Genomic DNA, 27,960 nt, shown 5'->3' on the forward strand with positions numbered 1-27,960 from the left:
ATAATATATTATTAGAGAAATATTATTTATTTATATATATTGTTTATGAGCTATATATATGTAGCTCGTTGATTTTCACATATTCTTTTATTTTCTTTTTAATTTTCACAAATAATATGAATATATAAAAAGAATGAAAATTTAAAAAAAAAAAATCTTTTAAATAGTGGTTTTCTAAAAGGTTTTAAAATTTAGTTTAATATCTTATATTATAGATAACTCTCATACTAAATATTATTAGTTTAATATCTTATTGATAATTATTATTTACTTTAATCTCCTTCTCATTTATAATATTACTAGGTTATAACCTCGTGTATTACACGGGTTGAATTAATAAATTTTATATATTAAATAATAAAAAAATAATTATCTTTAAAAACCTTTTTTATTGCACAAGTTGAATAAATATAATTTTATATATTAAATAATAAAAAGTTATATCTATAAGAACAATATTGTACATGTTGAATAAATGTAATTTTATATACAAAATAAAAAAGTTATATCTTTAAAACCACGTGTATTACACGAGTTGAATAAATGTAATATTGTTTACCAAATAATAAAATAATACATCTTTAAAAAACCTCATTTATTACAGGGGTTGAATAAATGTAATTTTATATACCAAATAATAAAAAATTACATCTTTAAAAATATGCGTATTACACGGTTTGAATAAATGTAATTTTCTGTACTAAATAAAAAAAAATATATATCCTTAAAAAATCTCGTGTATTGTACGAATTTTTTTCTAACCTTTTTGGCCCCTAACGTCTTTTTCTAACCCTTTTGGCCCCTAACATTTAATGGATGGGGTTAGTGTTGGGGGGCCAAAAGGGTTAGAAAAGAAGACGTTGGGGGCTTAGATGTTAAAAAAAAATTTGGGCTAAAAGGGCAAAAGTGATATAACTACAGTGGCCAAAATCGTAATTTTCTCTAAAGGATTTTTTAACATCTAAGCCCCCAACGTCTTTTTTTCTAACCTTTTTGGCCCCTAACGTCTTTTTTTAACCATTTTCGCCCCTAACATTTAGTGGATGGAGTTAGTGTTAGGGCCAAAAGGGTTAGAAAAGAAGACGTTGGGGGCGCAGATGTTAAAAAATTCCTTTTTAGGCTAAAAGGGTAAAAGTGATATAACTACAGGGGCCAAAATCGTAATTTTCTCTAAATCTAACTACTATAATAAAAAAAAACCAACTTTTGAACACGTGTCATTCATTGAAGGTATCCTAAAATTTATATTTATTTATCTAAATAAATAAATAAATAATTAATTCATATTCATATATATGTATTAATTTACAACATAACTGATGAACAGTGCTACAGTGAATTAAAGTTAACGGCGTTATAACAGTATGATATATGTTTTGTACATTTGCTGTGTGTGTTGACTTCCTTCTTTTCTTTCAAACATACACACACAGCCCTTAGAGAGAGAAAGTTAGTCGGATCTAGAGAGACAGAGAAACGTTAGACAGCAGACCGATGGCGGTGGAGCCAACTATGCCCTCCGACCGGCCTCCTCATCCCGGCTACGCACTCTGTCGGTGATGATGATGGTGGTCGTGTTGCTTGTGGGTTTAACATCGGCGGCATAGATCGGAAAATGTGGGGGACGGCGGAATGAAGATGGTGACTAGGTTATGTTGTTTTGCTCTCATCTCTCACAAATCTATTTACGTTGTTGGATTTGATGATAAATTTGATGTTCGTTGTGCGTTTCCGATGTCAGCTCTTGCATATTTCTCTTTGTCCCTCTTGAATTGGAAACCCTAACTATGAACATGAAGCTTTTGAAACTAGATCCGGATGAAACCCTAGAAAAATCGCCTGATTCTGATGCAGGTTAGAAATTGTAACCCTAAGCGTGTTTTATTGTATATTTTGCATTGTAATTTCTGTAATTAATTGTTTTTAAATTGGATGTTTCCTTATTCCGATTTCGATTTCAGAACATGTTGAAGTGCAGTCTGAATATGAGCAGCAAACCCTAGAAGAATCCTCTAATTCTGATGCAGGTTAGAAATTGTGACTCTAAGTGTATTTAGTTATATGTATTGTAAATAATTGTTATTAATTGGATGTTTTCGGCTTCCGATTTCAGAACAGGATGAATGCAACAGTGAAGTGCAGTCTGAACATGAGCAGCAAACGCTTCCGATATGTGAGAAATTCGAAAAGTTGAGCAACAAAGTGATGGTATGAATTACAAATCCTTTGTTCTTTTTGTTAGTTAAATAGTTACCTGCATTAGTTTTGTGTATACTTGATCTATGCAGTTAATATCACTGATATATCGGTGATATATTGGTTATATCGGTCCCTTAGTAAAATATCGGTGTTAAATATCGGTACCGATATTATCGGTGATATTGACTGATCTTTGACCGATATAACCGATATATCACCGATGTTTGACCGATATAACCGATATATATCACTGAATTATTGGTGTTAAATTGCTATATATAAATTCTGCATTATACTAAATTACCGAAATCCCACGGATATCTCATTGAGATAACCTATATTTCAAATATTGATCCTTGACCGATATCCGATATTTTACTGCATTAACTGCATAATACTTGATATATGAATTTCTGCAATTATTTTTTTTCAGAATTTGAGAAAAGATCATATGGCACTCTGTGACGAAGTTAAAAGTATAACTTCTGATTCTTTTCCTGGATCTGAAGTTTGGACTGCTCTTCAGAGTCTTGGTAATCTCTTTGATTACACTTATAATTTGTTTTTGGTTTCCTTTCTGTTGTAATCATGATTATGACTGCTAATTTTGTTCATGGTTATGTTGTGCTATAAGGTGAGGAACATGAGGCGTTGAAGAAAAAGTATCAAGAAGAATGTGAATGGTTGAAGAACAGATGTCAATTAGAGTGCTCGGAGAGAAAACGGTTATATAATGAAGTCATTGAACTTAGGGGCTGTTTGGCAAGCCTCTTAATGAATCATTAAGAGGTTGGACCTCTTATTCGGACAGAGGTTAGCTGTTTGGTTGGTAAAATACCAACCTCTTAATGGTACCATCCAGTCTGTACCATCCAGAGATAAGAACATGTTGAAAGAAAAAAAAAGACTCTTGCACCCTTTTCCTTATCTTCTCTGTAACAAAAGCTAGGGTTCACCATTTCCCCCTTTCTCCTCTCATCAACACCACCTCCGCCCCCATCCCTCTCCTGACCACCTCCCGCCGCCCTCCTCCTCCCTCTCATCACCACCGAGCGCCGACCTCCTCCTCCCTCTCCTCGCCACCGATGATGCGTCCAACTCCATCCCTCTCCTCACCACCGCTCGCCGCCTCCTCCTCCTCACAACCTCCCGCCGGTCGCCGCCTCCTCCTTCTCACAACCTCCGGTTTTTTATTTTTGGAGAAGATGGTTCTGATTTCTGATTTCTACTCTTTTCCTATTTTTTTTATTTTTGGAGAAGATGGTTCTGTTGTGGTGACGTGCTCAGGTTCGTGTTGGGTGATTTCTGGTGGATGTAACCTGGGTAGTTTGAAGGTAGTGGTGTACAAGATGATGATGGATGGTGTTCAAGACGGTGATGGTGGTCTTGGCACGGCGGAGGTTGTTGACGGTGGTCTACGGTGGTTGATTAGTAGTTGATGTCGGAGAAGGTGGTGGTTGAAGGCGACGATGATTGGTCAGGGAGAGAAAGGGGAAGAAGGGGGGGTTGATGTCTGAATACTGATGAATGATGATGATATTGGGTTTTGTGGGGAGGGGTAAAAATGTCATTTTACACTGTCATTCAGATATGGAACCAAACAGCACTTTACTGGTTCAGCACTTACCCATTCAGACCCTCTTACCCATCCAGACCTCTTATTCATTCAGCACTTATTGGTTCAGATGTTGCCAAACAGCCCCTTAAAGGAAACATTAGGGTGTTCTGCAGATGTAGACCACTAAACCATGATGAGATCGCTAAAGGGTCAACTTCTGTTGTTGAATTTAATTCAGCTCAGGAAAGTGAACTAAAGATAATCGGATCCGATTCGTCCAAAAAGCAATTCAAGTTTGATCATATATTTAGACCTGAGGACAACCAAGGTAATCAGAGGATAATGTGAACGACTTTATTTTGTAAGTTTTCTCTTTTGACTGCTATATCGGATCAAAAATCGGCTCGCCCCGCCGCGAAGCGCGCCTGTAACCCACTAGTTAATATTAAATCTTATCATACTTTAATAAAATATTACCCTCAAATTTAAATTGTTAATTTAATATAGTTTTAAAACAAATACCTCTCTTATATACTTATCTTATATTAAATATATAAATAATAAATTAATATTAAATGTTATCCTAATTATTTAAAAACATAACTTTTTTTTATTATTTGGTATACAAAATTATGTTTATTCAACTCGAGTAAAACGCGAGGTTTTTAATGATATAATTTTTTTATTATTTCGTATATTTTTCAACCCGACTATACACGGGTTTTTTTAAAGATACAACGTTTTTAGTATTTAATATACAAAATTAGATTTAATATTTTGTGATTCTTTGGCTGATTGTTGTTATAAACTCTTTGTGAGTGTGATTAAGAACCAAAATTGGGGTTTTTTGTGATGGTTAATCAGATGCAAAGCATCCATCTTGTTGTTGATTTGTGGGGTAGGATAAATTAAAAAGTAGATGAATTAGATTAGTGATTCTGCGGTTTCGAATTCGTCTTCTCAGAGGCGTGGTAGATCTGTTTCCAGACGAAACGATGGTAATTTTACTGTTTCTAATGTTGGTAGTGAAGCTAGGGTTGTTTCGAATGGTGATTTGAGGAGGAGGCGTTCAGTTTCGGTTGCTCGGAATCAGATTAGTGACTCTGAGGTAAAATTTGGTACTTAATTAGTTAGTTGTATGTTGTGTTTGTAGAGTGGTTACATGAGGTGTTAGTGAAATGAAGTGTATTTGTTTAGTGCTTTTGGTTTATTGATTAAGAATAATACTAATTTTCGAAGAGAATTTCGTGAAACTAGACCTTATAGAAGGATTAGCCAGAAGCTGGATTATCAATTAGAGAACAAAGTATAGAACCAGTGACACAGGCATATAGATTGAGAGTATTTCATTTGTTCATTGTGATATGAGATCACTTAAATGAGGTGTGTTTGTTTAGTGATTTTGGTTCGTTGATTAGGAATGATGCCAATTTTTTAAGAAAAATCTATGAAACTAGACATTATACTGTTATAGGAGGATTAGCGAGAACCTGGATTTTCGATTAGAGATGTATGTTTATTGCGGAGAAGTAACTATAGAACCAGGGACATAGGCATATGGATTTGAAAATATCTCATTGTCTACTGTGTATGAAATCATGTAAGCTTGGCTTTAAAAAAGCGGTATGCGCTCACAGGCATTTAGGTTTCGAAAGCCTAGGTGCGAAGCATGAGGTGACGGCTTCACCTATTTAAGGCATTGCCCTGTGCCATTAAATAAACTTTATGCACAACTAAAAGCTGCATCTCATTTACATATCAGCTTTCTTTATCAAGTGAACCTGCTTTGGCATCAGTTGATATAGTCAGTGGAACATTGTGGAAACCATGTTTTTGTTTTAATCTGACTTTTCATTTCCTTTGTACCCACTTTGTAGTCTATATCAACCACAGCTAAGGGCATTAGATTTCTTTTTATGCTTTTCTAACTTATAGAATTGTTGGATTCATATATTGTGTATTTTTATATAGCTGACCAAATCATGTGTATATATTGCGCAGTGATATAGATTTTTCAGGGAGTTCTGCTAGTCAACAAAAATCTAGGAGCATGAATAATGGCAATGATCGGGTCAGCGATTGACTGAGTTGTTGATGGTGATGGAGAAGGGTGGTAGTGGTTGAGAAGATGGTGGTGGAGCCGACGACAGCAGCGGCCGCCGGAGCTCCGGCTCATGACCTGTAGCAGTGGCGGCAAGCATTCAACAGAAAAAAAGTAGAAGATTAAAAAAATAAAAAACATAAAAGTGGTGGGGTAGGATCATCTAGGACTATCCTCCCATACCCTCTAGTTTTGTGGGATGGACCATCCTTGGGAGGACTATGATGTGGCGCCTACGTGGCGGATCATCCTCCAAGGGAGGATGGGCACCATACCCTCTAGATATCTTGCAACTCGTATTGTGTAACTAGTAGTTATATATTATGTATTTTAGATACACAAACGATAACTATTAATCGAATCTTAAAATCCTAGTTATTCCCAAACTAGATCTAGAATCCCCAATCACCTATAACTATAAGTGATGTTGGACTTGAAATTTAAATGATGTTGGACTAATTAAAACAAAAGATAGTGGGCTTACCGTGTGTAGAGAATGTACTACAAAGTTTAAACAACATCATTCAAATTTCAACACCTTGGTTTAAGATTTTGCTTGATCATATTACTGGTTTAAAATTTTGCTTGATCATATCACTGTCGATTTTTTTTATTTATTTATTTAATTGGGCTTTCAATTTAAACGATGGATAATAACTATTGTTCAATGATCACAATTCTCATCATTCTAGAAGGCCCAGTTCTGGGGAAAACCCGTCCGTCTGAAGGCCCACTGCGGTAAAACCCAGAGAGTTAAACTTGAGGCCTCAAGTAGAGAAACCAAGTGACTAACTTGTCTGGACCATACTAATGTTACTTTTATAACACCATATTATCTTCTTGTCACCTTCATACTCATCATCAAACACGATACCAATAACCCACTTAAACCCGTCAACATGTATGACTCATTTAAAAAAAACAAGTTAAACAGGTCGTGTTCGGGTTGACCCGAATTTACACGTGTGTGGTTTAGGGTTCAATTTGTTACACGAATAATAACATAATACTATGTGTCGAGTTCAAGTTGCACAATTCAACCCGTCAATCCGCCAACCCTTAACTTATCAACTCACCAACCTAACAAGATTGACACCTTTGTAGATACAAAATAAAATAAAATAAAAGTAATTTATTTATTTATTTAAATATAAAGATTCTTTTAAGAGTTATGATGCAAACACGATCTTAATTGCATGCATGAATTCATTCCATAACATGCAAACATGATCTTATTTGCATGAATTCATTTCATAACGGTCGGCAAGATGAAATCATACAAATACGGTATCATCATAATCCATAATTCACAATCTTATTTGTTTTTTATTTTTTTTTTCCAAATTCAATCTACAATACAATACAATATCGATGATTGTGAAATTACCGTCACAACAACTTGTAGGATTTCGCGATGCGTTTGATCGAGGAATTTGGAAGACGTAAATTGTAAAGTTGGAGATGGCGTGGTTGCGCGGGAGGGTTGCGTTGGATTTAGCAGGAGCCGTTAACAAGATTAGCGAGAGCGTTAAAAACATTGAGAAGAATTTCGACAATGCTCTTGGTTTAGAAGATCAAAATCACCCTGGTGCTTCTACTTCCACCGTAGATGGTATGTACGTGCATACTCAATCGCTATGCGGGGAACACAGACACAGCTAATCACATATTTTATTTTTAAATCAACAAAAAAAACTATATCAATACCATTCTCAACTTAAAGTGTATAAAATGTTGGTTTTTATGGTATAAGTTTTTTTAAAATAAATATTAACGTATGAAAAAGTTATGAGCGTTTAAAAGATTGTACTAAATGTTTTAAAAGTTGTAACTATTATAACTCTTAAGATTATGTAAAATTATTTTTTTTTGTTCTCTTTAGGTTATAGTTTTTTGAATGAGTTTTGAACAATGAGTGTGGAGATTTTTGAACTTATTTATAAAAGGTTGATATATAAATGTTGAATTTGAAAAACAAAGTGAAAAAATAAGTATTAGATTCGGTTAATTACTTTAGTTATTCTTTTTGAATGACTATTCAGCGGTGAATTGCCTTTTTGTAGTTATGATTACCTCGAAAACCTCATTATGGCGCAACTTTTTGCCTGTGATTTTTCTGTCGCTAATAAAAAACAACAAGTTATCATTATTTATGTGACTCGAACCAGCCTGAAAAATTCAGACAAAAAGTAAAACGAATCGCGGTGGAAAAATAATCCTGGATCTGCCACTGGTGATGCTACTTTTTTTGTTTTCTGTGTCATTGATGAAAGGTTTTTTTTTTTTTTTTTTTTTTTTTTTTTTTTTTTTTTTTTTTTTTTTTTTTTTGGGAAAGGCCAACATTTGATGAAAGTTTTAATTGCTTGTTTCCAGCTTCACACACATGGTCTCCAGAGTTCATGGCCTTTGTGGGACAAAAAGATGGTAATGACCCTGCTAAATTGTCCAAAAACGCTTCGAAAGAATCAGAATCTTCAGAAAAACATGATGATTCGGTAGAAAAACACGATGAATCTTTAGAAAATCATGAATCTTCAAGTCATCCGAAGGAGGGAGCTGCTGCTGATGACTCGATTAACTCTACCGAAGAGCATCAAGATCGTCCTGCAGAAACAAACTTTGAGATGCATGCGGAACTCGATAGCAGCACTGAAAAACACGTGGATACGAACACTGGTATTCGTGATCAAACAGATAGCATTGTTGAACTTCCTGAGGAAGCAGAAAAAAATGCCGAAAAAACAGTAGAAATTAATCCTGCAACATCTTACGAGGCAACTGTCATTGCTGATAACCACGTTAAAGTTGAAGCCGAACACATGGAAAACTCAAGATTCGGTTCCACAAATTCTTTTGTATCAAAAGCAGATGAGTTTGCATCATATGATGGGCAAGATGCAATTGAGTCCGACCCACACGGGCTTCAAAATCGCGCGCCTGAGGCGTTTGAAAGTGTTAAAGAAGGTCCACTGCATTTATTGGCGAGTTCGGATGATGCTTTTGAGATGGTTCCTGATGTAGCTTTTAAGGATGAGAATGAAAATGCTAAAGTGTCTATTGTGAACCAGTTTGCTGGTGATGAACGCAGCACGGGCTCAGGGAGAAATACAACCGACAATGCAGATTCTACGGTTGAAATGCAGACGTTAAAGATGGAATTGAAGAAAATGGAGACTGCACTTCTTGGTGCTGCTAGACAAGCTCAGGTATTTAAATAATCCTGCATGTTATAAAACTAAGAGTAAATTACAAAAATCGTTCTTTATGTATGTCACTTATTGCAAACTGTATCCTTTATCTTCGATAATTACAGAAAACGTACTCGATGTTTGCAAACCCTTGCAAGTTATGCCCTTTAGCCATAACTCAGTTAATTTTTTGTGGTTAAATCTGACCAAATGGACCCCACATGAGGGTATTTTGGTCATTTTACTCTCATGCAGGGTCCATTTGGTCAGATTTAACCACAAAAATACCCTCATCTGGGGTCCATTTGGTCAGATTTAACCACAAAAATTAACTGAGTTAGGGCTAAAGGACATAACTTGCAAGGGTTTGCAAACATGGGGTACGTTTTCTGTAATTATTGAAGATAAAGGACACAGTTTGCAATAAGTGACATACATAAAGGACGATTTTTGTAATTTACTCTAAAAGTAATTACGGGGTACATGCACCAATCAGTCTGTGTCCCGATTGTTTGAGTGTTATGTGTCTTAGGTCGAAGGCTTGATACAAAACTACAATCGAGCCGGGGGTTTCACTGGAAGCAGCCTCTCTATTCCTACGGGGTAGAGGTAAGGCTGTCTACATCTACCCTCCTCAGACCCTACCTTAGCTTTGCTATTGGTGGGATTTACTGAGTATGATGATGATGATGATGATGACTCTAAAAGTAATTACGCATGTTATAATTTCATCTCGTACGTATTGTACGTTAAGGGATATTGTATTTTACACTTTCCCTTATATAAAAAAAAGCTGACGTTCTTGTTGCACGCGTGGTATTTGGATGATATGTTCTAAACAATGTAGAAAAGACTCTTCGTTTTTGCAATATTTTTGTATGTTCAGTTGTCCTCAAATCATTACAATTATCTGTTACAGGCAAAAGCTGATGAAATCGCAAAGCTGATGAATGAGAACGAGCAGTTGAAATCTATAGCCGTTGATCAGAAGGTGTGTGCACGTTTACGCTTGTCATTGAGAAAACCGGGCTTATAGTTCCATACTAACTCTTAGTTTCTATGCAGAGAAAATCAGATGCTGCTATTGAGTCTCTGCAAGAAGAATATCGTCAAAGGGTGTCAGCCCTCGAAAAAAAGGTAAATTGTTCGTATAGATTATTTTGTCATGTTCAAAGAATCAAAAACCGCGTAACTAGTGTTTCTAATAATTTGTTGCTATATGTTAACTCAGGTTTATGGTCTTATGAGAGAAAGAGATACATTACGCAGAGAGCAAAATAAAAGAAGCGACGCCGCCGCTCTTTTAAAGGAAAAAGATGAGATAATCACTCAAGTTATGGCAGAAGGTACACAAACTTAAATCAGGGTTCAAAACTATTATAATTGTTTTTAGAGTAAATTGTCATTTTCGTCCCTGATATTTGACCATTTTTGCGACTTTCATCTAATGGTTTGTTTTTCAGCATCTGGGTCCTTGTGGTTTCAAAATATTGTATTTTCGTTTCGTCCCTCAGGGCCAACCTCGTGAGACGAAAGTTGCAATAAATTGCCAAACCTTAGGGACGAACATGGCAAGATTTTGAAACCACGAGGACCCAGATGCAGAAAAACAAACCTTTGGATGAAGGTCGCAAAAGTAGCCAAACTTAGGGACGAAAATGACAATTTACGCTTGTTTTTATGAATATCAATCAATACTACTTGCTAGAATAATTTTTGCATTATCTTAATATTATATTTGTTTTTAGAGTAAATTGTCATTTTCGTCCCTGATGTTTGGCCATTTTTGCGACTTTCATCTAATGGTTTGTTTTTCCGCATCTGGGTCTTTGTGGTTTCAAAATATTGTCATTTTCGTCCCTCAGGGCCAAACCTGGAGAGACGAAAGTTGCAATAAATTGTCAAACCTTAGGGACGAAAATGGCAATATTTTGAAACCATGAGGACCCAGATGCAGAAAAACAAATCTTTGGATGAAAGTCGCAAAAGTAGCCAAACTTAGGGACGGAAATGACAATTTACGCTCGTTTTTGTGACTATCAATCAATACTACTTGCTAGAATAGTTTTTGAATTATCTTAATATCATCATTCTTTTTAACTTAATGTAGGTGAAGAGCTTTCAAAAAAACAAGCTGTTCAAGAATCTACAATTAGGAAACTACGGGCACAGGTACACGATCGAATATACCATTTAGCCGTTAGAAGCTTAAACTGTTTCGTCGCACATGTTCTTTTCGTTTATATTTTGTTTTATTTTGCGTATTCTAGATTCGAGAGTTTGAAGAAGAGAAGAAAGGGTTGACAAGCAAGTTACAGGTTATCATTAACACAAATTACATAAAAACATAAAAACCGGTTATCATGATATAATAACGTTTCGAAACAACTTTCAGATTGAAGAGAACAAAATGGAGAATTTAAAAAAGGACAAAGCAACCACAGAGAAGCTGCTGCAAGAAACGATAGATAAGAACAAAGCGGAACTTGTAGCACAAAAAGAACACTTTACGAATGCGTTAAATGCAGCCAAGAAAGAAAAATCGCTAACTGAGGCACGAGCCAACAAAGAAGCCAGAACTGAACTTGAGAGTTATTTAAAGGCGACTGAAGAACGAGAAGCCATGCTAGTTCAAACTTTAGAAGAGTTAAGGCAAACTCTCAGCAGGAAGGAGCAGCAGGTTTCCGTCTAAATTTTACCAAAATCAATATATAATTCATTTTTTTATAACTAATGAATTCGTTAGTTATGATTAGAAAAAAAATGTTATTACAAAAGTCATCGAAATCTATGAATGATATATCTAGGAGAGTAAAATGCCGTTTTCGTCCATGAGGTTTTGCCACTTTTGCGACTTTCATCCAAAGGTTTGTTTTTGCACTTCTGGACCCAAAAGATTTGAAATCTTGTCATTTTCATCCAACTCGTTAACTCCATCCATTTTTTCCCGTTAAATGAGGGGCATTTCCGTCTTTTTAGCTTTTTTATTAAAATAAAAAACATAAAAAATGTCTAAAAAGACAAAAATGCCCTTCTTTTAAGGGAGAAAAATGGATGGAGTTAAATAGTTGAATGAAAATGGCAAGATTTCAGACCTTTTAGATCCAAATGCGAAAAAACAAACCTTTGGACGAAAGTCGCAAAAGTACAGAATCGATTACCCGACCCGACCCGAGAACCGATCAAACATAAAATACAAAACCGATTCACTACCCTAAATATAGGGTCGGTTCTGGTCCATTGATCCAAGTTGGGTTTCACCATGAAAAGAACCGAAAACCGACCCGACCCTATTTTATATGAAAAATTGGAACCGATCTAAATACCTAAGTACTTGGGTTCGGGTCGGGTTGGGTATATTTTCGGTTCGGTTCTCGGTTATTTTCGGTCCGGACCTAAACTTGCTCACCCTTAATCTAGGAAGTTAAAATAATATTGATGGGTGGGTCAGACGGGCTGCGTATAGTGAGGGTTAAAACATGTCAATTTTAGTACAGGCCAAGTTGGTTCGATTGATTGTTGACATGTAAACATTTTTTTTGTCATTAATTCAATTTTATTATTAATAATCGAATGCGGTTTTTATAATTTAAGGAACAATATTGTTACAAAAGTAATCTAAATCTTTGAATAAAACTTTTCAGGTGGTTACAAGCTTTAAAAATAGACTTTAAGGCGACTTTCAACATGTGTGACCCATCATTGGACCCATTTTGACTTGTTCTCCTTTAGCACATTTTTTTCTGATATATAACAGTTGACCCGTTTAGATAAACACAGACAAAACCACCCATTCATAAGTAAACGGGTCGATATTGCCAACTTTATTACATTACCTTGTTGCAGGCAGTTTACAGAGAAGATATGCTTAGGAAAGACATCGACGACCTACAAAAACGATATCAAGTAAGTTTTGCAGTTTCACTTCCATAAATATGGCATTAAGTACACATTGCATTCTTAGTTCTTACTTTGTGTTGCACACTGAATACGGGTCAAAACAAACAATTCTTCAGCTATGTTGTCAAAAGCGCAAAAAGTGCGCGCCTAGGCGCCCGGGCGCAGCGAGGCGCGCCTATAGCACCTGGTGGTAGCCTAGGCGCAAAAATGTTTTTTTTTTTTAAAAACCGTGCTGAGGCGCAAAAAGCGCGCGCCTAGGCGCAAAGAACGTTGTTGAGGCGCAGGGAAAAAGGTAAAACAGCACAAATGACCACTGAAAACGAAACCGGGTGGGTGCAAAACTGCCTCACGCGTGTAAAACTATTAGCTACATGATCTTAAATGGCATATATAATAGTTTTTTGAATTTTATATGTGGAATCTTATTTATTATCAAAGCATACCATATTTTTTATATTTTTTTCTCTATGTGCGCTTTTCTTAAAAAAGCCTACGCTTTTTTTGCGCCTTGCGCCTAGGCTCCGGGCGAGACCAATGCGCCTCGCCTGCGCCTTGCGTCTTTGACAACATAGTTCTTCAGTACAGGTCGGTCGAAACATGTAGAGTTGACCCGCAAACACTTTATTGACTTTTTAATTTTATCTTTTGTTTTTACAGCATAGTTGTTTATTTCTTTTAACTTTTAACATACACTACCATTATCATCTGTCTTCAGGCCAGCGAACGTAGATGTGAAGAACTGGTTATGCAAGTTCCCGAATCTACGAGGCCTCTTTTGAGGCAGATTGAGGCAATGCAGGTATTTTTTTTTTTTTTTTTCATTCGACACATTATACGTTGAGCTTGGTTCGTACGCTGATATTTCATCTATAGGAAGCAACTGCTAGAAAAGCAGACGCTTGGGATGAAGCGGAGAGATCACTAAATCTGCAGCTTCAGGTCCCATAAATAGTTTATATAGATATACGTGTGTGTGTGTGTATTATTTCAAGCGTAACATCTTTATATCCGTAAGCTTCCCTGATAGCTCAATTTGCAGGATGCAGAGGCCAAAGCTGCAGCTGCAGAGGAAAAAGAGCGTTCCGTTAACGAACATTTATCCAAAACATTATCTCGAATTAATGTTCTTGAAGCTCAGGTGCTTTGGTTAGACGGAAAATTGTACAAACATTGATTAAACCGGGGTCTAAGTGTCGTAACAAAATCATATTTTGTTGCAGATATCATGTTTGAAAACCGAGCAAACGCAACTAAGTAAGTCTCTTGAGAAGGAAAGACAACGAGCATCGGAGAGTAGGCAGGATTACCTGGCGTTAAAAGAAGAAGCTGATACTCTTAAAGGTCACGTGCACCAACTCGAAGAAGAAATGAAGAAACTCAAAAGGAAACATAAGCTAGAGATGCAAGAAACTTTGACACAACACAATCTTCTTCAGCAGGTATCATTTGTGGTACATCAACATTTCATAACATGTTAATGAAGGTAGTTAGTATTAGACTATGAGCCCACGTGCTTAGTTAGGTTTCTAGGGTTACTCGTAATCCCTATATATTTTCTAGAATGAACATCTTGTTGAGAACACTGAGGTTTCTTCCCCTTGGTCGAACCATTTCCGAGTTTGGTAGGTGGCAGCCCACCGGATTCTGTACCCGTGGCGGTGGCAGGACTAGGCTTACATATGCTGCTTGCTACTACTGCTACTCATATGCTTCTGTTTCACCGGAGAGAGAAGACGACGTTGTAGGCGAACTTTGACATGGTCTCCGGTCTTGAGATGGTGGTTAGATATGGTTTTTAGTGTTTAGGGAGATGACTAGTTCCGTTGACGCGCCGGCTGACCACGGAGCAGCTCCTCCGCTGCCTCACCACCGCCCTAGAGTCAGAGAGGTCGGCTCCAGGTTCATATCTCCATTTTCATCTGCCTCAACTCTGGCATTTGACCGATCATCAAAGCCGTCGCCTTCACAGAGAGGCAGTCAAGCACGGGAACCGTTTTCTTCCTCCTGGTCGTCACACGAGAACATTCCGAAGAGTGTACAAAGCATGGAAACACCTGAATCGTTGTTACAGAGGAGACAACTTGTGGTTTCACAATCATTGACTGTAAGAACAAGTAAATCTTCGACGGCGAATGTTACGTTACGGCAGCCACAAAGCCGATCGGGTTTATCAGTTGCCTCAAAGTTGCTTAAGTCGGCTGGTATATCAATTTCGTCATCCAATAATGAATCTCAACCGGAATTGGAATCTGTTCAAGGTGGTTTCTGCCCTAATTCGCCAATCTCCTCCCGCCGCCCAACAAACATGTCATCCACCACATCTCTTGCTCGGAGTAGCAGTAGCAGCAGTATATGTAGGCCTAGTCCTGCCACCGCCACGGGTACAGAATCCGGTGGCTGTCACCTACCAAACCCAGTGGGTAACCCTAGAAACCTAACTAAGCCCGTGGGCTCATAGTCTAATAGTTAGAAGTATGGGAGTTACATACTTAAATAGATTGTGTTGTTGATGAATGATGATTATACAGGATATAGAACGTGAAAAAGCAGCACGAATAGAACTAGAAAAGACATCTCGACATCAGGTTTCTACGGTTCCTGGACATAGTCCTATAGCCAAAACCAAGTTTGTCTCTGCGAACGGTGAGAGTAGCTCCGTTTTTATAAAATTCCTAGAGGTGGCAATTTCAACCCGTTTGTTGTTGGCTTAGGCGTGTACAATTATTTTGTTCTGGCTAAAACGAAACATGTCAAACACGTCGAAAGTTAATTAGGGGTGCAAACGAGCTAAGCTGAGCCCGAGCTCGACTCGTTGGTAGTTTCTCAAGCTCGAGTTCGGCTCGTTTATCATCTTTTAATTAATATATTAACTAAAAATAATATAAATAATAGACTCGTTTAGGCTCGCGAGCTTAATACGTGAACTCGGGCTTGTTTACTAAAGAAGCTTATTTTTAGGTTCAGGCTCGGCTCGTAAACAAGTTCAAATAAGCTCGGCTCGTTTACTAGACAACTTTAAATAATGAGGAGTAAATGCTACTAAATATTAATAATAACTAACATTACACTTAGCACTTAGGGTCGACGAGCCTGACGAGCTTCACATGTTAGGCTCGAGCTTGGACTCGATAAATAAACGAGCTTTATTTTAGGCTCAAGCTCAGCTCGGGCTCGATAAAGCTCGACTCGTTTCGAGTTTTTTCTTAAGCCAATCTCGAGTAGCTCGCGAGCCGCTCGGCTCGTTTGCACCCCTGTTTATAATGCATACATCCTTTTAGATCATTTTACTTAAAATAAAAATATTTATTACAATAATACAACTTCTCAAGGGTTTATTACACCAACATGTAACTTACTTTCACCGATGTCATTGTAAGAAAAAAAAATGAGTTTTTTTTCTTTTTTCTTTTTCATTTTATCTAACATACTTTCAAGTTTTTATCATTGTATGTAAGTTTTTCCCTTCACCTACACAAATGTCTAATGATATGATTGATATCCTTAGCGTAACGAATTCTTATACAGGCTTGACCCGCAGACTTAGTGCTCGCAGTTTAAGTAGCATGGAAGAGAGTTTCTTTCCGCGGGCCATTGTAGACTCGTATCATACTTTCTCTGAAAGAAGCCACAGGGAGCCTACGATAAGCCCGTTTTATCTAAAGAGCATGACGCCAGATGCTTTTCAAGCAGCTCTACGTCAAAAGGAGGGTGAAGTTGCATCTTACATGTCTAGATTAGTATGAAACAACGCTTATAACATTCACGATGTGGTTAACTAATTATTATAACTAACACATTAATGATTAATCACTCGTAAGTTTCTTTGATAAGTAAACGGAAAAACTGCTTTTGGATTGAGCGAACCATTTTCGCTTCCTACTAAAATGACCCATTTCAACCGACCCGTTTTCATCTCCAACCCATTTTCCTCACAAGCCTATTTTGCCACATCTGCACATCTAGTTTTACTGTTTGTCCTCATACATGTGTCTAACTCCGCAAATGTTTTTGTTTCATCGTTCGTTTTAGGCGTCCATGGAAACAATTCGTGACTCTCTATCTGAGGAGTTGGTTAAAATGACTAAAGAGGTATGTTTTCCTTCTTTCGCTCTTCTTATTTTTTCACGAAAATTTCCCTCAACTAATTTCGGTATATCAAAATCCCAAAACGTGTAAAAAATACACAAAAATGTCTCTCAATCTAATTTGAGTGTATTATTAACTTTCTTCGCGTGTTTAAAATTTAATGCCTATAATACATCTGATTGTGTTTTAAACCGTTACGTTTGGTGTTTTTCTATTACCATGCAAAAACACAATGCCTACATAGACTTTTCACACTTTTTAGGAAAAATGCCCTTTGTAGGCTAACACTTACCATGACACGTGTATTATTTTTGTTGCAGTGTAAAAAATTGCGGTCAGAAGCGGCTTTATTACCTGGCATTAAAGCAGAGTTAGAAGCACTAAGATTCAGACACACTGCTGCGCTAGAGTTGATGGGTGAACGAGACGAAGAGGTAATTTCGACTCATTTGCTCATGAACGGGTCAAATGAGTCAAAAGTTGTCCAAAGTATATTTTTAATGCATATTTATAACACTAAGTCATAACTAATAGAGTAAACTGCCATTTTGGTCCCTGAGGTTTGGTCACTTTTGCCACTTTAGTCTAAAACTCAAACCTTTTGCATCTGGGTCCCTGTGGTTTCAGTTTTATTGCCATTTTGGTCCAAAAAATGAAATCAGGTCATATTTGTCTTATAAAATCCTGCCATTTTGTCCTTTTCCTCAGAGGCAAATCAGGTCATATTTGTCTTATAAAATCTAGTATTTATTTATATAAAAAAAAAAAAGAAATGATCATTTTGCCCCTGAGGAAAAGAACAAAATAACAGGATTTTATAAGACAAATATGAGCTGATTTCATTTTTTGACCAAAATGGCAATAAAACTGAAACCACAGGGACCCAGATGCAAAAGGTTTGAGTTTTGGACTAAAGTGCCAAAAATAACTAAACCACAGGGACCAAAATGGCAGTTTACTCTAACTAATAACTACCCGTACAGAACCCCCCCCCCCCCATTTTGCATATTAACATATAAAAGAAAACAAAAACGCCCTTTTGTTTTGTGTAGCTTGAAGAACTTCGTGCAGATATTGCAGACTTGAAAGAAATGTACCGCGAACAAGTAAACATGCTTGTAGATAAGGTAATATTAATATATCCTCCAAAAGCAATATATTCTAAACAACATAAAAACGATTTAATCTCGGCCGCTCGTTTAAATGTACATCCCTACAGATCCAGAAGGGTTCATCAATAAAGTTCCCTCAGTAGGTCACTAATCGAGATGGTTTCTTCTAACCGAAGATCGTATTCATAGTACAGGTTTGGTTGTATACCTTGCAACATAACTAGTAATAAAACTATAGTCACCTTTCTATATTTGTTAAATATTTTTAACCTCATTTTGTATGACAACAAGATTATTTTGTGTTGCAGAACTTGAACATCGAATCGCCCTATAATGTATGTTTGTGTAGTAAAATTTAACTATGGGCAGTCCGCAGTCGAGTATAGTTGACTTCGACTTGGTGATGGTTAGGCTAAGCTTGAACTTGGTTTGATAGACATGAGTCTTGATAAAGTAGACTCGAGCTCTGGCTTGATAAATATATGTACATATATTGGTCTTGGAACTTTTGGTAAATCCGAGTCGAGTTATTGTAGGTATTATGTGTTTCCAATCTCAAATTTGTATATAGAATTGATTGAGTCTGAATTATCCGTTGAAAGTTCATTTATTTGTAATCCTAACATTCGATAAATATACTACAAAAGCGTCTTTTAATGATGGCTTTTGGTGCGAGTTCAAGTCCAACAAAGTTACGTGTATTCCATGTTCAGAAAAAGAAATTACTTAAACATACTTAATTTTTATAACTATGTCATGATGTATAATTGTGTATGAAGTATGAACATAGGTACACAAATTTAATTTTAAAATTTGTCTAGATTTTTTTTTTTTTTTATTATCTCACTTTAAATTCTACTTTTATTGATCTTGATTTAGTTATTCCACTTTATTCACAAAAATCCTTCCAAATTGTATTGATCCAAAACTGCTATAGTAAAAATAACATTCAAATATCATTAATACCAAATAACATCTATCTATCTATTATATATACTACAATTACATGTCAACTTTCAGCATTCACACTTACAACCCCTCAAAGACTTCGTAATCGAGTTTTACGTGATTATTCAAGTTGATTTACGTTTCAACGTAAAATCTCTTCGGAAATGAGTCAGGTCAAATATAATATGTGTTTATGCTTATTATTATATAGGTTTTCAATTGTTCTACGTTTTGACGAAAATTTTATTTTTTTTTTCCATAAATGAGTCGGGTTAAATATAATACGCTTTCATGCTTATTTTTTATCTACGTTTTCAGTTGATTTACCACGTAAATTTTTTTCCAGATAGTCACAGTAACGCGTGGAACAATTTACTAGTTGAATACATATAAAACTAAAAGAAAAAAAATTCCTTTCGTAAACTCACACAAATTAATATTCTTTGTATTTCAATAAAAAAAATATTTATAAAAAAAATAATTAAGTGCATAATCAACCAACCAACTTAAGAAAATAAAAAAAATCAGGTGGGGAGCAACATCCATGCATCCACCCATTAGATATCTTCCACATGTCACTCATGTAAACCATAGATTAAACTTTCTTCAAACTTTTTAACAATGTAAACAAACAGCAACCGGATCTAAGTTAAAGATCGTGGTATACGTGTCACACTCCTGCTTGTCATCTTCATCAAACAACCCACACACACAGTTGCATCTTCCTTAATTTGTGTAAAGTTAACTCCTCGTATCTCCCGGCGCACGTTATCATCTTCCCTTTTTCCTCTCTGTTCTGACTTCTGACAACAGATCCACACTGCCACTAATCCGTCACACCGGCGCATTTTATCTTCACCCGTTCAGGTAATCACCTTTCTTTTCTTCATTCGGATCCACATTGTTGGAAAACAACATAGTGTACGTTACGGTTAAGTATTATTATTAAGGGAGGTTAATAACGAGTAAATCGGGTGGTGTGGGTTTTAAATTTTCATTTACCTCAGATCTCCATCCGAAACATAGGTGGGACCAGGATGAGCACGGTACCCGCTCGGTACACCGGTACCGGTACAAAAACACGGGAAAAGTGGGTACCGGTACCGGTGGTACTTACCCCGGTGTTTAACCTGTCAATACCGGTACCGGTACCGAATATATCCGGTACAGTCCGGTGCCGGTACCAAATGCTCATCCCTAACAAAAAATGGGAAAAGTGGGTATCGGTATCGGTGTTTTACCTGTGAATACCGGTACCGAATATACCCGTTACGGGGTACCGAATATATCCGGTACAGTCCGGTACCGGTACCAAATGCTCATCCCTAACAAAAAATGGGAAAAGTGGGTATCGGTATCGGTGTTTTACCTATGAATACCGGTACCGAATATACCCGTTACGGGGTACCGAATATATCCGGTACAGTCCGGTACCGGTACCAAATGCTCATCCCTAACAAAAAACGGGAAAAGTGGGTATCGGTATCGGTGTTTTACCTGTGAATACCGGTACCGAATATACCCGTTACGGGGTACCGAATATATGCGGTACAGTCCGGTACCGGTACCAAATGCTCATCCCTAACAAAAAACGGGAAAAGTGGGTATCGGTACCGGTGTTTTACCTGTGAATACCGGTACCGAATATACCCGTTACGGGGTACCGAATATATCCGGTACAGTCCGGTACCGGTACCAAATGCTCATCCCTAACAAAAAACGGGAAAAGTCTGTATCGGTACCGGTGTTTCACCTGTGAATACCGGTACCGGTACCGAATATACCCGTTACGGTCTGGTACCAAATGCTCATCCCTACAATCCACTTTGTTGAATTGTGATACTGCTGCATTGGTTAGTAGTGAGTGGTATGTAATGAAATGGGATAATTTGATTTACAATTAAGGTATGCGCTGCAGGTTTTGTTTGTTATAAATTTATAGGGAGGGATATGAGAGGGCGTCAAAGGGATCATACACAGACTACTTACAAGCGCGCTTCGTCGAGAGATGGCTTGAATGCGCACGATAGAGAAGACGGTTTAGGAGGTATGGTTATATTTCTACATCCCATTTGGAGTAGGAGTATAAAGTTTACCGCTATACCACTGCTATAACCTATATAGTGGACCTTTACCGCTATATGATTTTGGACTGCTATAACTGCATAGCTGTGTAGGTTAAAGTGAAAAGTTTGTTACAAGTTAAACTAGGAAGAATACTTGTGTTGTATGTTATAATAAAGTTACATAAGGGCCTTGTTATATAACTAGTCCCTTGCAAGATAAGGTTGTGTCATAATTTAATTTGTCAATTTGATTGAAGTTGAAAAGTTTGTTACAATTTAAACATGAAGAGTAAATTTATATTGATTGCGTAGGTAACAAAGTTTAAACTGTTACGCTTGGATATCAAGGTTGTAAGAATCGCTAGGCGCTAGTCGGCAGGTGAGGTATCGACTAGCGATTAAGCCGAATTAATAAGGATTAATCGGATTGGGGTTCTATATGTAATTTTCAGTTTTATATGTATATACATACATTTTCTTTATGTATTTTATTTAAGTAGACATGTTTTAACAGCTTATTCGACCCGTATTTTCAAGTAGATAGGATTCATTGCCAGAATTGACAGGTTTTGGTAGGGCTGCAAACAAACCAAACGTTCGGCGAACAGTTCATGAACCGTTTGGCGGGAAGTTCGTTTATGTTCGTTTGTTTATTAAACAAACGAACACGAACAAGAAATTTCGTCCGTTTAGTTAAATGAACAAACATGAACAGAGATCGTGTTCGTTCGTTTATGTTCGTGAACGTTCGGTAACGTGTTCGTTTGTGTTCCATAGTTCATTAATGTTTTTAGTTTTTATATGTATTTAAATACTTCAAAATTCCGATAAATTAAATATCTTATAAGTGTCAGTGTATTATATATTCTGTTCATGAACGATTATTTGTGTTCGTTTGTTTCCATTTGTGTTCATGAACATTAGTTTGTGCTCATTGTGTTCGTCAACATTCGTTGCCTAAAATTAACAAACAAACACAAACGAACACGAACAAGTTCATTTCCTTAACAAACGAACACGAACATAAAATCTCGTTCGATAGTGTCCGTGAACGCTTCGCAAACACATATATTTCTTAACAAACGAACACGAACAAGGTCTTGTTCGTGTTTGTTCGGTTCGTTTGCAGCCCTAGGTTTTGGTGTTTCATATGGATGTATGATTATTTACTTGTTTGTAGGGAGTGATGCAAAAGGATCTGCAAACCCACCTTGGATTCGTTCGCTTCCACACGTCATCGTTGCAGCCATTTCATCATTCTTATTTGGCTACCACCTTGGGTACACACTAAAAACCACTAATCATAACTCATGCTATTCCTATTCCAGTTTAAACGTTTTTTCAAACGTCTTTCTGAATCCAGGGTGGTTAATGACACGCTAGAAAGTATTTCTTTGGACCTTGGCTTTCACGGGAATACAATGGCTGAAGGTGTGTTTTCATTTCAACTAGACTCTTAACCGTAATTCGTATTGTTTTCTGCATTACTAATTTCATTTATTATAAAACGAAGGTTTCGTGGTAAGCTCCCTTTTAGGAGGTGCTTTTGTTGGATCTACAGTCAGTGGCTGGATCGCTGACGGGGTTGGACGTCGAAGAGGATTCCAATTGTGTGCCATACCACTGATAGTCGGTGCTGCAATGAGGTATCGTTATTACTTACGCCCTTGAGGTTATGCTATGATAAATGATCACTTTACTGACTGCCGTTTGGAGGTGCATAATGCTTTTAAAATTATGATTTGTAGTGCCACATCGGATGATCTTGGGGGTATGCTTATCGGAAGGTTTCTTGTTGGAAGTGCAATGGGGGTTAGCCCTCCTATCGCAGCTCTGTACATTACAGAGGTATGAAACTCGATTGAATTCTTCGATATTGTCGTTTTACTGACCTTTGATTGTTAAAAGTTAGGCTTCACCGGCTTTTGTAAGAGGCACTTACGGAAGCTTCACTCAGATCGCAACGTGTCTTGGACTTATTTGTTCTTTCTTCATCGGGATCCCAGCAAAGGATGTTACTCGTTGGTAGGGAGCATAATACATACATACATACAGTGGCGAAGCTTGAGATTTCCGACCAGGGGGTCGAAAACGTATATACCAAAAATTTCTATAAAACCGGGAGGTCAAAAACGTATATACCCAAAAATTTCTATACCAAAACTACATGCTCTCCACTACTGAGCGAAAAGTTCGGGGGGTCGGCCGCCCCCACAAAGCTACGCCCTTGCATACATACTTGTGTTGCATGTTGAATGATGAATTGGATTTGAAATTAATGTTAAGTTTATTATTGGATTAGGTGGCGGGTCTGCTTCTGGATATCTACCGTTCCGGCAGCCTTGCTTGCTCTTCTAATGGAGTTCTGTGCAGAAAGTCCTCATTGGCTTTTTAAGGTAAGAATTGCTCGTATCAATCCTTTCATTGTCCGCGTATACATTTTAAAACTCGTCACATTATATTTGTATTGGTTTTAGTATACATTGATATAAATTTCTCTTTTTTGTGCTTTAAAACCTCGCGTACATGATGCGTGTGCCTTCGCCTCGGCTTATTGAGGTTGTTAACTTTGTACATCATAACTTGGTTCAAAATGATCACAATCAATAAAACCTCGCGTATACTTTTGTTCTTTGAGCGAATTTAGAGAGGAAGAAGTGCGGAAGCTGAAGCAGAGTTTGCAAAGCTTCTCGGAAGCTTACATGTCAAGTCTGCAATGGCAGAATTGTCCAAGTCAGATAGAGGGGACGAAGTAGACGGAGTAAAGCTTTCAGAGTTGTTCTACGGACGCCATTTCAAAGGTGTGCGTGTGTATATACATATATCGCCATATTCACTATACTTTTTTTCCCAATGAAAGTACATGTTTTTTCCAAGAGAAAAATGCCATTTTCGGCCCTAAGGTTTGGCCAGTATTGCGACTTCCGTCCAAATATTTGTTTTTCGGCATTTGGATCCAAGAAGTTTGAAATCTTGCTATTTTCATCCGACTCTTTACCTCCATTCATTTTTCTCCCTTACGTCAAGGGTATTACCGTCTTTTTAAACTTTTTTTTTAATTAAACTAAAAACACTATAAGAAATAAAGATTCACCTCTGTTGACTTTATTTCTTATAACGTTTTTAGTTTAATAAAAAAAGTCTAAAAATACGGTAATACCCCTGACTTAACGAGAAAAATGGATGGAGTTAACGAATCAACTGAAAATGGCAAGATTTCAAACCTTTTGGATCCAGATGCGAAAAAACAAACCTTTAGACGAAAGTCACAAAACTGGCCAAACCTCAGTGACGAAAATGGCATTTTACTCTTTTTTTAGTAATAAACTCTCTAATTTCCTACCCTTATTCAGTTGTTTTCGTTGGGTCTGCTCTGCTTGCGCTGCAACAATTATCTGGCATAAACGCTGTATTTTATTTCTCTTCAACCGTCTTCAAGAGTGCGGGAGTACCTTCAGATATTGCCAATATGTCTGTTGGAGTAGTTAACTTATCAGGTTATATGGCACAAAGTGATATCATAGTATCATGTTTTTCACCGAGATTATTATTATATTAACGTAACGTTTATTTGAATTCTTTACAGGTTCACTTGTAGCAATGGCTTTGATGGATAAGTTGGGAAGAAAGGGTCTTCTTCTTGGCAGTTTCTTGGGCATGGTATAACACTTTTTGTTACATTATTACTTGTGGCTTAGGCCTTTTTTATGCAGATAGGCCTTATGTTGCTATTATTTATATCAATTTGCTTTGCGCTAGGTAGGGCTGCAAACGAACCGAACGAACACGAACAAGACCTTGTTCGTGTTCGTTTGTTAAGAAATATATGTGTTCGCGAACCGTTCACGAACACTTATCGAACGAGATTTTATGTTCGTGTTCGTTTGTTAAGGAAATGAACTTGTTCGTGTTTGTTTGTTAATTTAGGTAACGAACAAAAACGAACGTTGATGAACACAAATGAGGACAAACTAATGTTCATGAACACAAATGGAAACACACAAACACAAACAATCGTTCATGAACAGAATATATAATACACTGACACTTATTAGATATTTAATTTGTCGGAATTTTGAATGTATTTAAATTAATATAAAAACTAAAAACACTAATGAACTATCGAACACAAACAAACACGTTACCGAACGTTCACGAACATAAACGAATGAACACGGCCTCTGTTCATGTTTGTTCATTTAACTAAACGAACGAAATTTCTTGTTCGTGTTCGCTTGTTAAGTAAACGAACGAACACAAACGAACTTCCCGCCGAACGGTTCACGAACTGTTCGCCGAACGTTTGGTTCGTTTGCAGCCCTAGCGCTAGGTTCACTTCCAATAATTTTAGCTTCTAGACATATAAACCTTTTTATTGATTGATTCAGGCAATGTCCATGGCTATGCAAGCAGTTGCAGGAAGTAGCTTAATATCAGGGTCTTCGGTGGTGTACCTTTCTGTCGGTGGTGTTCTTCTGTAAGTAGTCAACACTTCACTATTTGTACTCAATAAATAAGAAGCGATAGATTTGGAATCAATAAGCTAATAGGCTTGCAGTCAGTAGAAATGGGGGGGGGGGGGGGGGATATTCCACGGTCCTCCCAACCGCCGAGGTGATCCCACCTCGCAGACCGCCACCCAGCAAGCCTGAGTCTGGGGGTAAATCCGCTACCGTAGGGGCATTGGGAACGAGCAAGACTCGAACCCGCCACCTCCGGGTTAGAATGCGGGCTGGTGGCCATTGGGCTGACACCCAATGGTTCAGTCAGTAGAAATGGAGTTACTAATAAAAAGGGAAAACGTTCCTGAATTGTTCGACATGTGACCCCGACTCATATAGTTTTCAAATGCAGATTTGTTTTGTCATTTGCCATGGGTGTCGGGCCCGTACCTGGGCTTCTCTTGTCGGAAATTTTCCCAAGCCGAATAAGAGCAAAGGCAATGGCAATCTGCATGGCTGTACATTGGGTAAGTATTTAATTTAGTTGTTTATAAATAGAGTTAATTGCCATTTTAGTCCCTGTGGTTTGGGCCATTTTGCCAGTTTAGTCCAAAGGTTTCATTTTTAACATCTGGATCCAAAAAGGTTTCATCGTTGCCATTTTGGTCCAACTGACTTAACTCCATCCATATCTGTTAAGTCTGCCAAGGGCATTTTTGTCATTTCATTTAAAAGAAAAAGCAATAAAGAAAAAAGGGTTAATAAAAAGAAAAATGAAATGACAAAAATGCCCTTGGCAGACTTAACAGATATGGATGGAGTTAAGTCAGTTGGACCAAAATGGCAACGATGAAACCTTTTTGGATCCAGATGTTAAAAATGAAACCTTTGGACTAAACTGGCAAAATGGCCCAAACCACAGGGACTAAAATGGCAATTAACTCTTATAAATATATATAAATTTTATTTTCTAGTTATTTTCGTTTTGGTTTAATTGTTTCCGTTGTTGTTATGTGCAGGTTATAAATTTCTTTGTTGGTTTGCTATTTTTGAGGCTGCTGGAGCAACTTGGGCCACTGATTCTGTACACAGTTTTTGCAAGCTTTTGCGTGGTCGGATTTTTCTTTGTCAGGAAAAATGTGGTGGAAACAAAGGGAAAAACTTTGCAAGAGATCGAGATGGCACTTCTTGCAGCTTAGTTAACGGTATATCGTTTGTTTTGTTCGTGACGACAGTTTCCATCCATAGTAAAAACTATCCACTTTAACTGTGTTGACCCATTTCCCGACCTGCCCATCATGCCACCACTTAACAATACTTATCACATTTCTTTACGATTTTAATCTCATTTTTAGCTTTGAGTTAATTACTGTTTTCGTCCCTGTGGTTTGTCAAAAATCACTATTTCAGTCCATTAGTTTAAAAATTGCGATTTCAGTCCCTGTGGTTTTACTTTCATAACCATTTCAGTCCACCTCGTAACCATTTCAGTCCCTGTACTAACAGAATAAATGGATTGAAATGGTTACGAAAGTGAAACCACAGGGACTGAAATCGCAAATTTTAAACTAATGGACTGAAATAGTGATTTTTGACAAACCACAGGGACGAAAATAGTAATTAACTCTTTAGCTTTTATATACAGGTTGGTATGCTCTCGGGTATTAATATGATGTAGCTATGGAATTTGGGCGGATTCAACGCCTTGCCTTTTGAAGCAAGATATGCACAGTGGAAAGAGTCATTGAGGAATAGATGGGTCTCACACGTTACTCGCTCACAATTTTATTATTAGATATAGTTTTATATAAAATGTTCGGACAATGGTTTGTTCATAGTAAGTAGTGAGTATTCGTATTCAAAATCGGACGTAGCAATGCTGTGGACAAAGTTTTGTTTTGTTCATAAGTCATAACCGTAAGTAATAAGCGGCTTAGGAAAAGACTTACTTTCTACCAATACAGACAGGTTTGTTGAGTGATATTGTTATTTGTTAGTTTATTATGGACTTTGGTCTGTATATAACATGTGATGTTAGAAACTAGGCGCACGTCACATCATACATACTCTGTTGGGCGGAAACAGTGATATTGGTCGTATTGGTAGGCGAAAAAGGTGATACTGACCGTATCGCAATTGGTGTATTGATATCATGTCAATGGTGTACCGATATCAGCTGCCTTTATTAATCAAGTTATACAAATAGAAGTGTAAATCTTGGTTATTTTAATCAAAATAATAATTAAATTGATGAGCATGACTCTATTGTATATGGATGGTGTAAATAAATTTAATAGATGACACTAACATTGGTTGATTACACATTAATAGCAATGTAGACTCTACCCCTTTGAAATTCT

At 37.0% G+C, this 27,960-nt stretch overlaps 3 protein-coding genes and 1 long non-coding RNA gene across 4 annotated transcripts; 3 read left to right on the forward strand and 1 right to left on the reverse strand.

Annotated features, from left to right (window-relative positions):
• Window positions 1–1,401: 1,401 nt before the first annotated feature.
• On the forward strand, window positions 1,402–6,244 carry LOC110915699 (kinesin-like protein KIN-14S). The gene is made up of 8 exons (XM_035986009.1): window positions 1,402–1,649; window positions 1,742–1,854; window positions 1,962–2,027; window positions 2,114–2,208; window positions 2,633–2,732; window positions 2,834–2,946; window positions 3,902–4,085; window positions 5,759–6,244. Exons 1-8 carry the CDS (start codon window positions 1,633–1,635, stop codon window positions 5,764–5,766), a joined length of 696 nt encoding a protein of 231 aa, XP_035841902.1. The 5' UTR covers window positions 1,402–1,632; the 3' UTR covers window positions 5,767–6,244.
• A 3,621-nt stretch (window positions 6,245–9,865) lies between these two features.
• Window positions 9,866–13,623, reverse strand: LOC110918445. Its single transcript, XR_002581321.2, has 3 exons — window positions 13,018–13,623; window positions 12,883–12,934; window positions 9,866–10,138 (listed from the first exon to the last, which is right to left on the reverse strand). It is a non-coding gene; the product is annotated as an uncharacterized LOC110918445 (long non-coding RNA).
• A 2-nt stretch (window positions 13,624–13,625) lies between these two features.
• On the forward strand, window positions 13,626–18,811 carry LOC110918444 (golgin candidate 5; the record flags this gene model as incomplete). The annotated part of the gene is made up of 11 exons (XM_035986010.1): window positions 13,626–13,745; window positions 13,820–13,885; window positions 13,986–14,084; window positions 14,167–14,385; window positions 15,475–15,595; window positions 16,472–16,683; window positions 16,976–17,035; window positions 17,353–17,466; window positions 18,085–18,159; window positions 18,252–18,338; window positions 18,453–18,811. Coding segments are annotated over 10 exons (1,122 nt in total), but the record flags the coding sequence as incomplete, so codon positions are not given.
• An 887-nt stretch (window positions 18,812–19,698) lies between these two features.
• Window positions 19,699–27,583, forward strand: LOC110915993 (probable plastidic glucose transporter 3). Its single transcript, XM_022160741.2, has 15 exons — window positions 19,699–19,959; window positions 21,011–21,139; window positions 22,339–22,438; window positions 22,522–22,589; window positions 22,672–22,804; window positions 22,907–23,006; window positions 23,071–23,183; window positions 23,461–23,554; window positions 23,806–23,959; window positions 24,512–24,655; window positions 24,745–24,818; window positions 25,547–25,635; window positions 26,013–26,127; window positions 26,620–26,805; window positions 27,246–27,583. The coding sequence occupies exons 2-14, from the start codon at window positions 21,043–21,045 to the stop codon at window positions 26,797–26,799; spliced, it is 1,461 nt and encodes a 486-aa protein (XP_022016433.1). The 5' UTR covers window positions 19,699–19,959; window positions 21,011–21,042; the 3' UTR covers window positions 26,800–26,805; window positions 27,246–27,583.
• The last annotated feature ends 377 nt before the right edge of the window (window positions 27,584–27,960 follow it).

Source organism: Helianthus annuus, chromosome 16, assembly GCF_002127325.2.
Source record: "Helianthus annuus cultivar XRQ/B chromosome 16, HanXRQr2.0-SUNRISE, whole genome shotgun sequence".
Classification (NCBI taxonomy): Eukaryota; Viridiplantae; Streptophyta; class Magnoliopsida; order Asterales; family Asteraceae; genus Helianthus; species Helianthus annuus.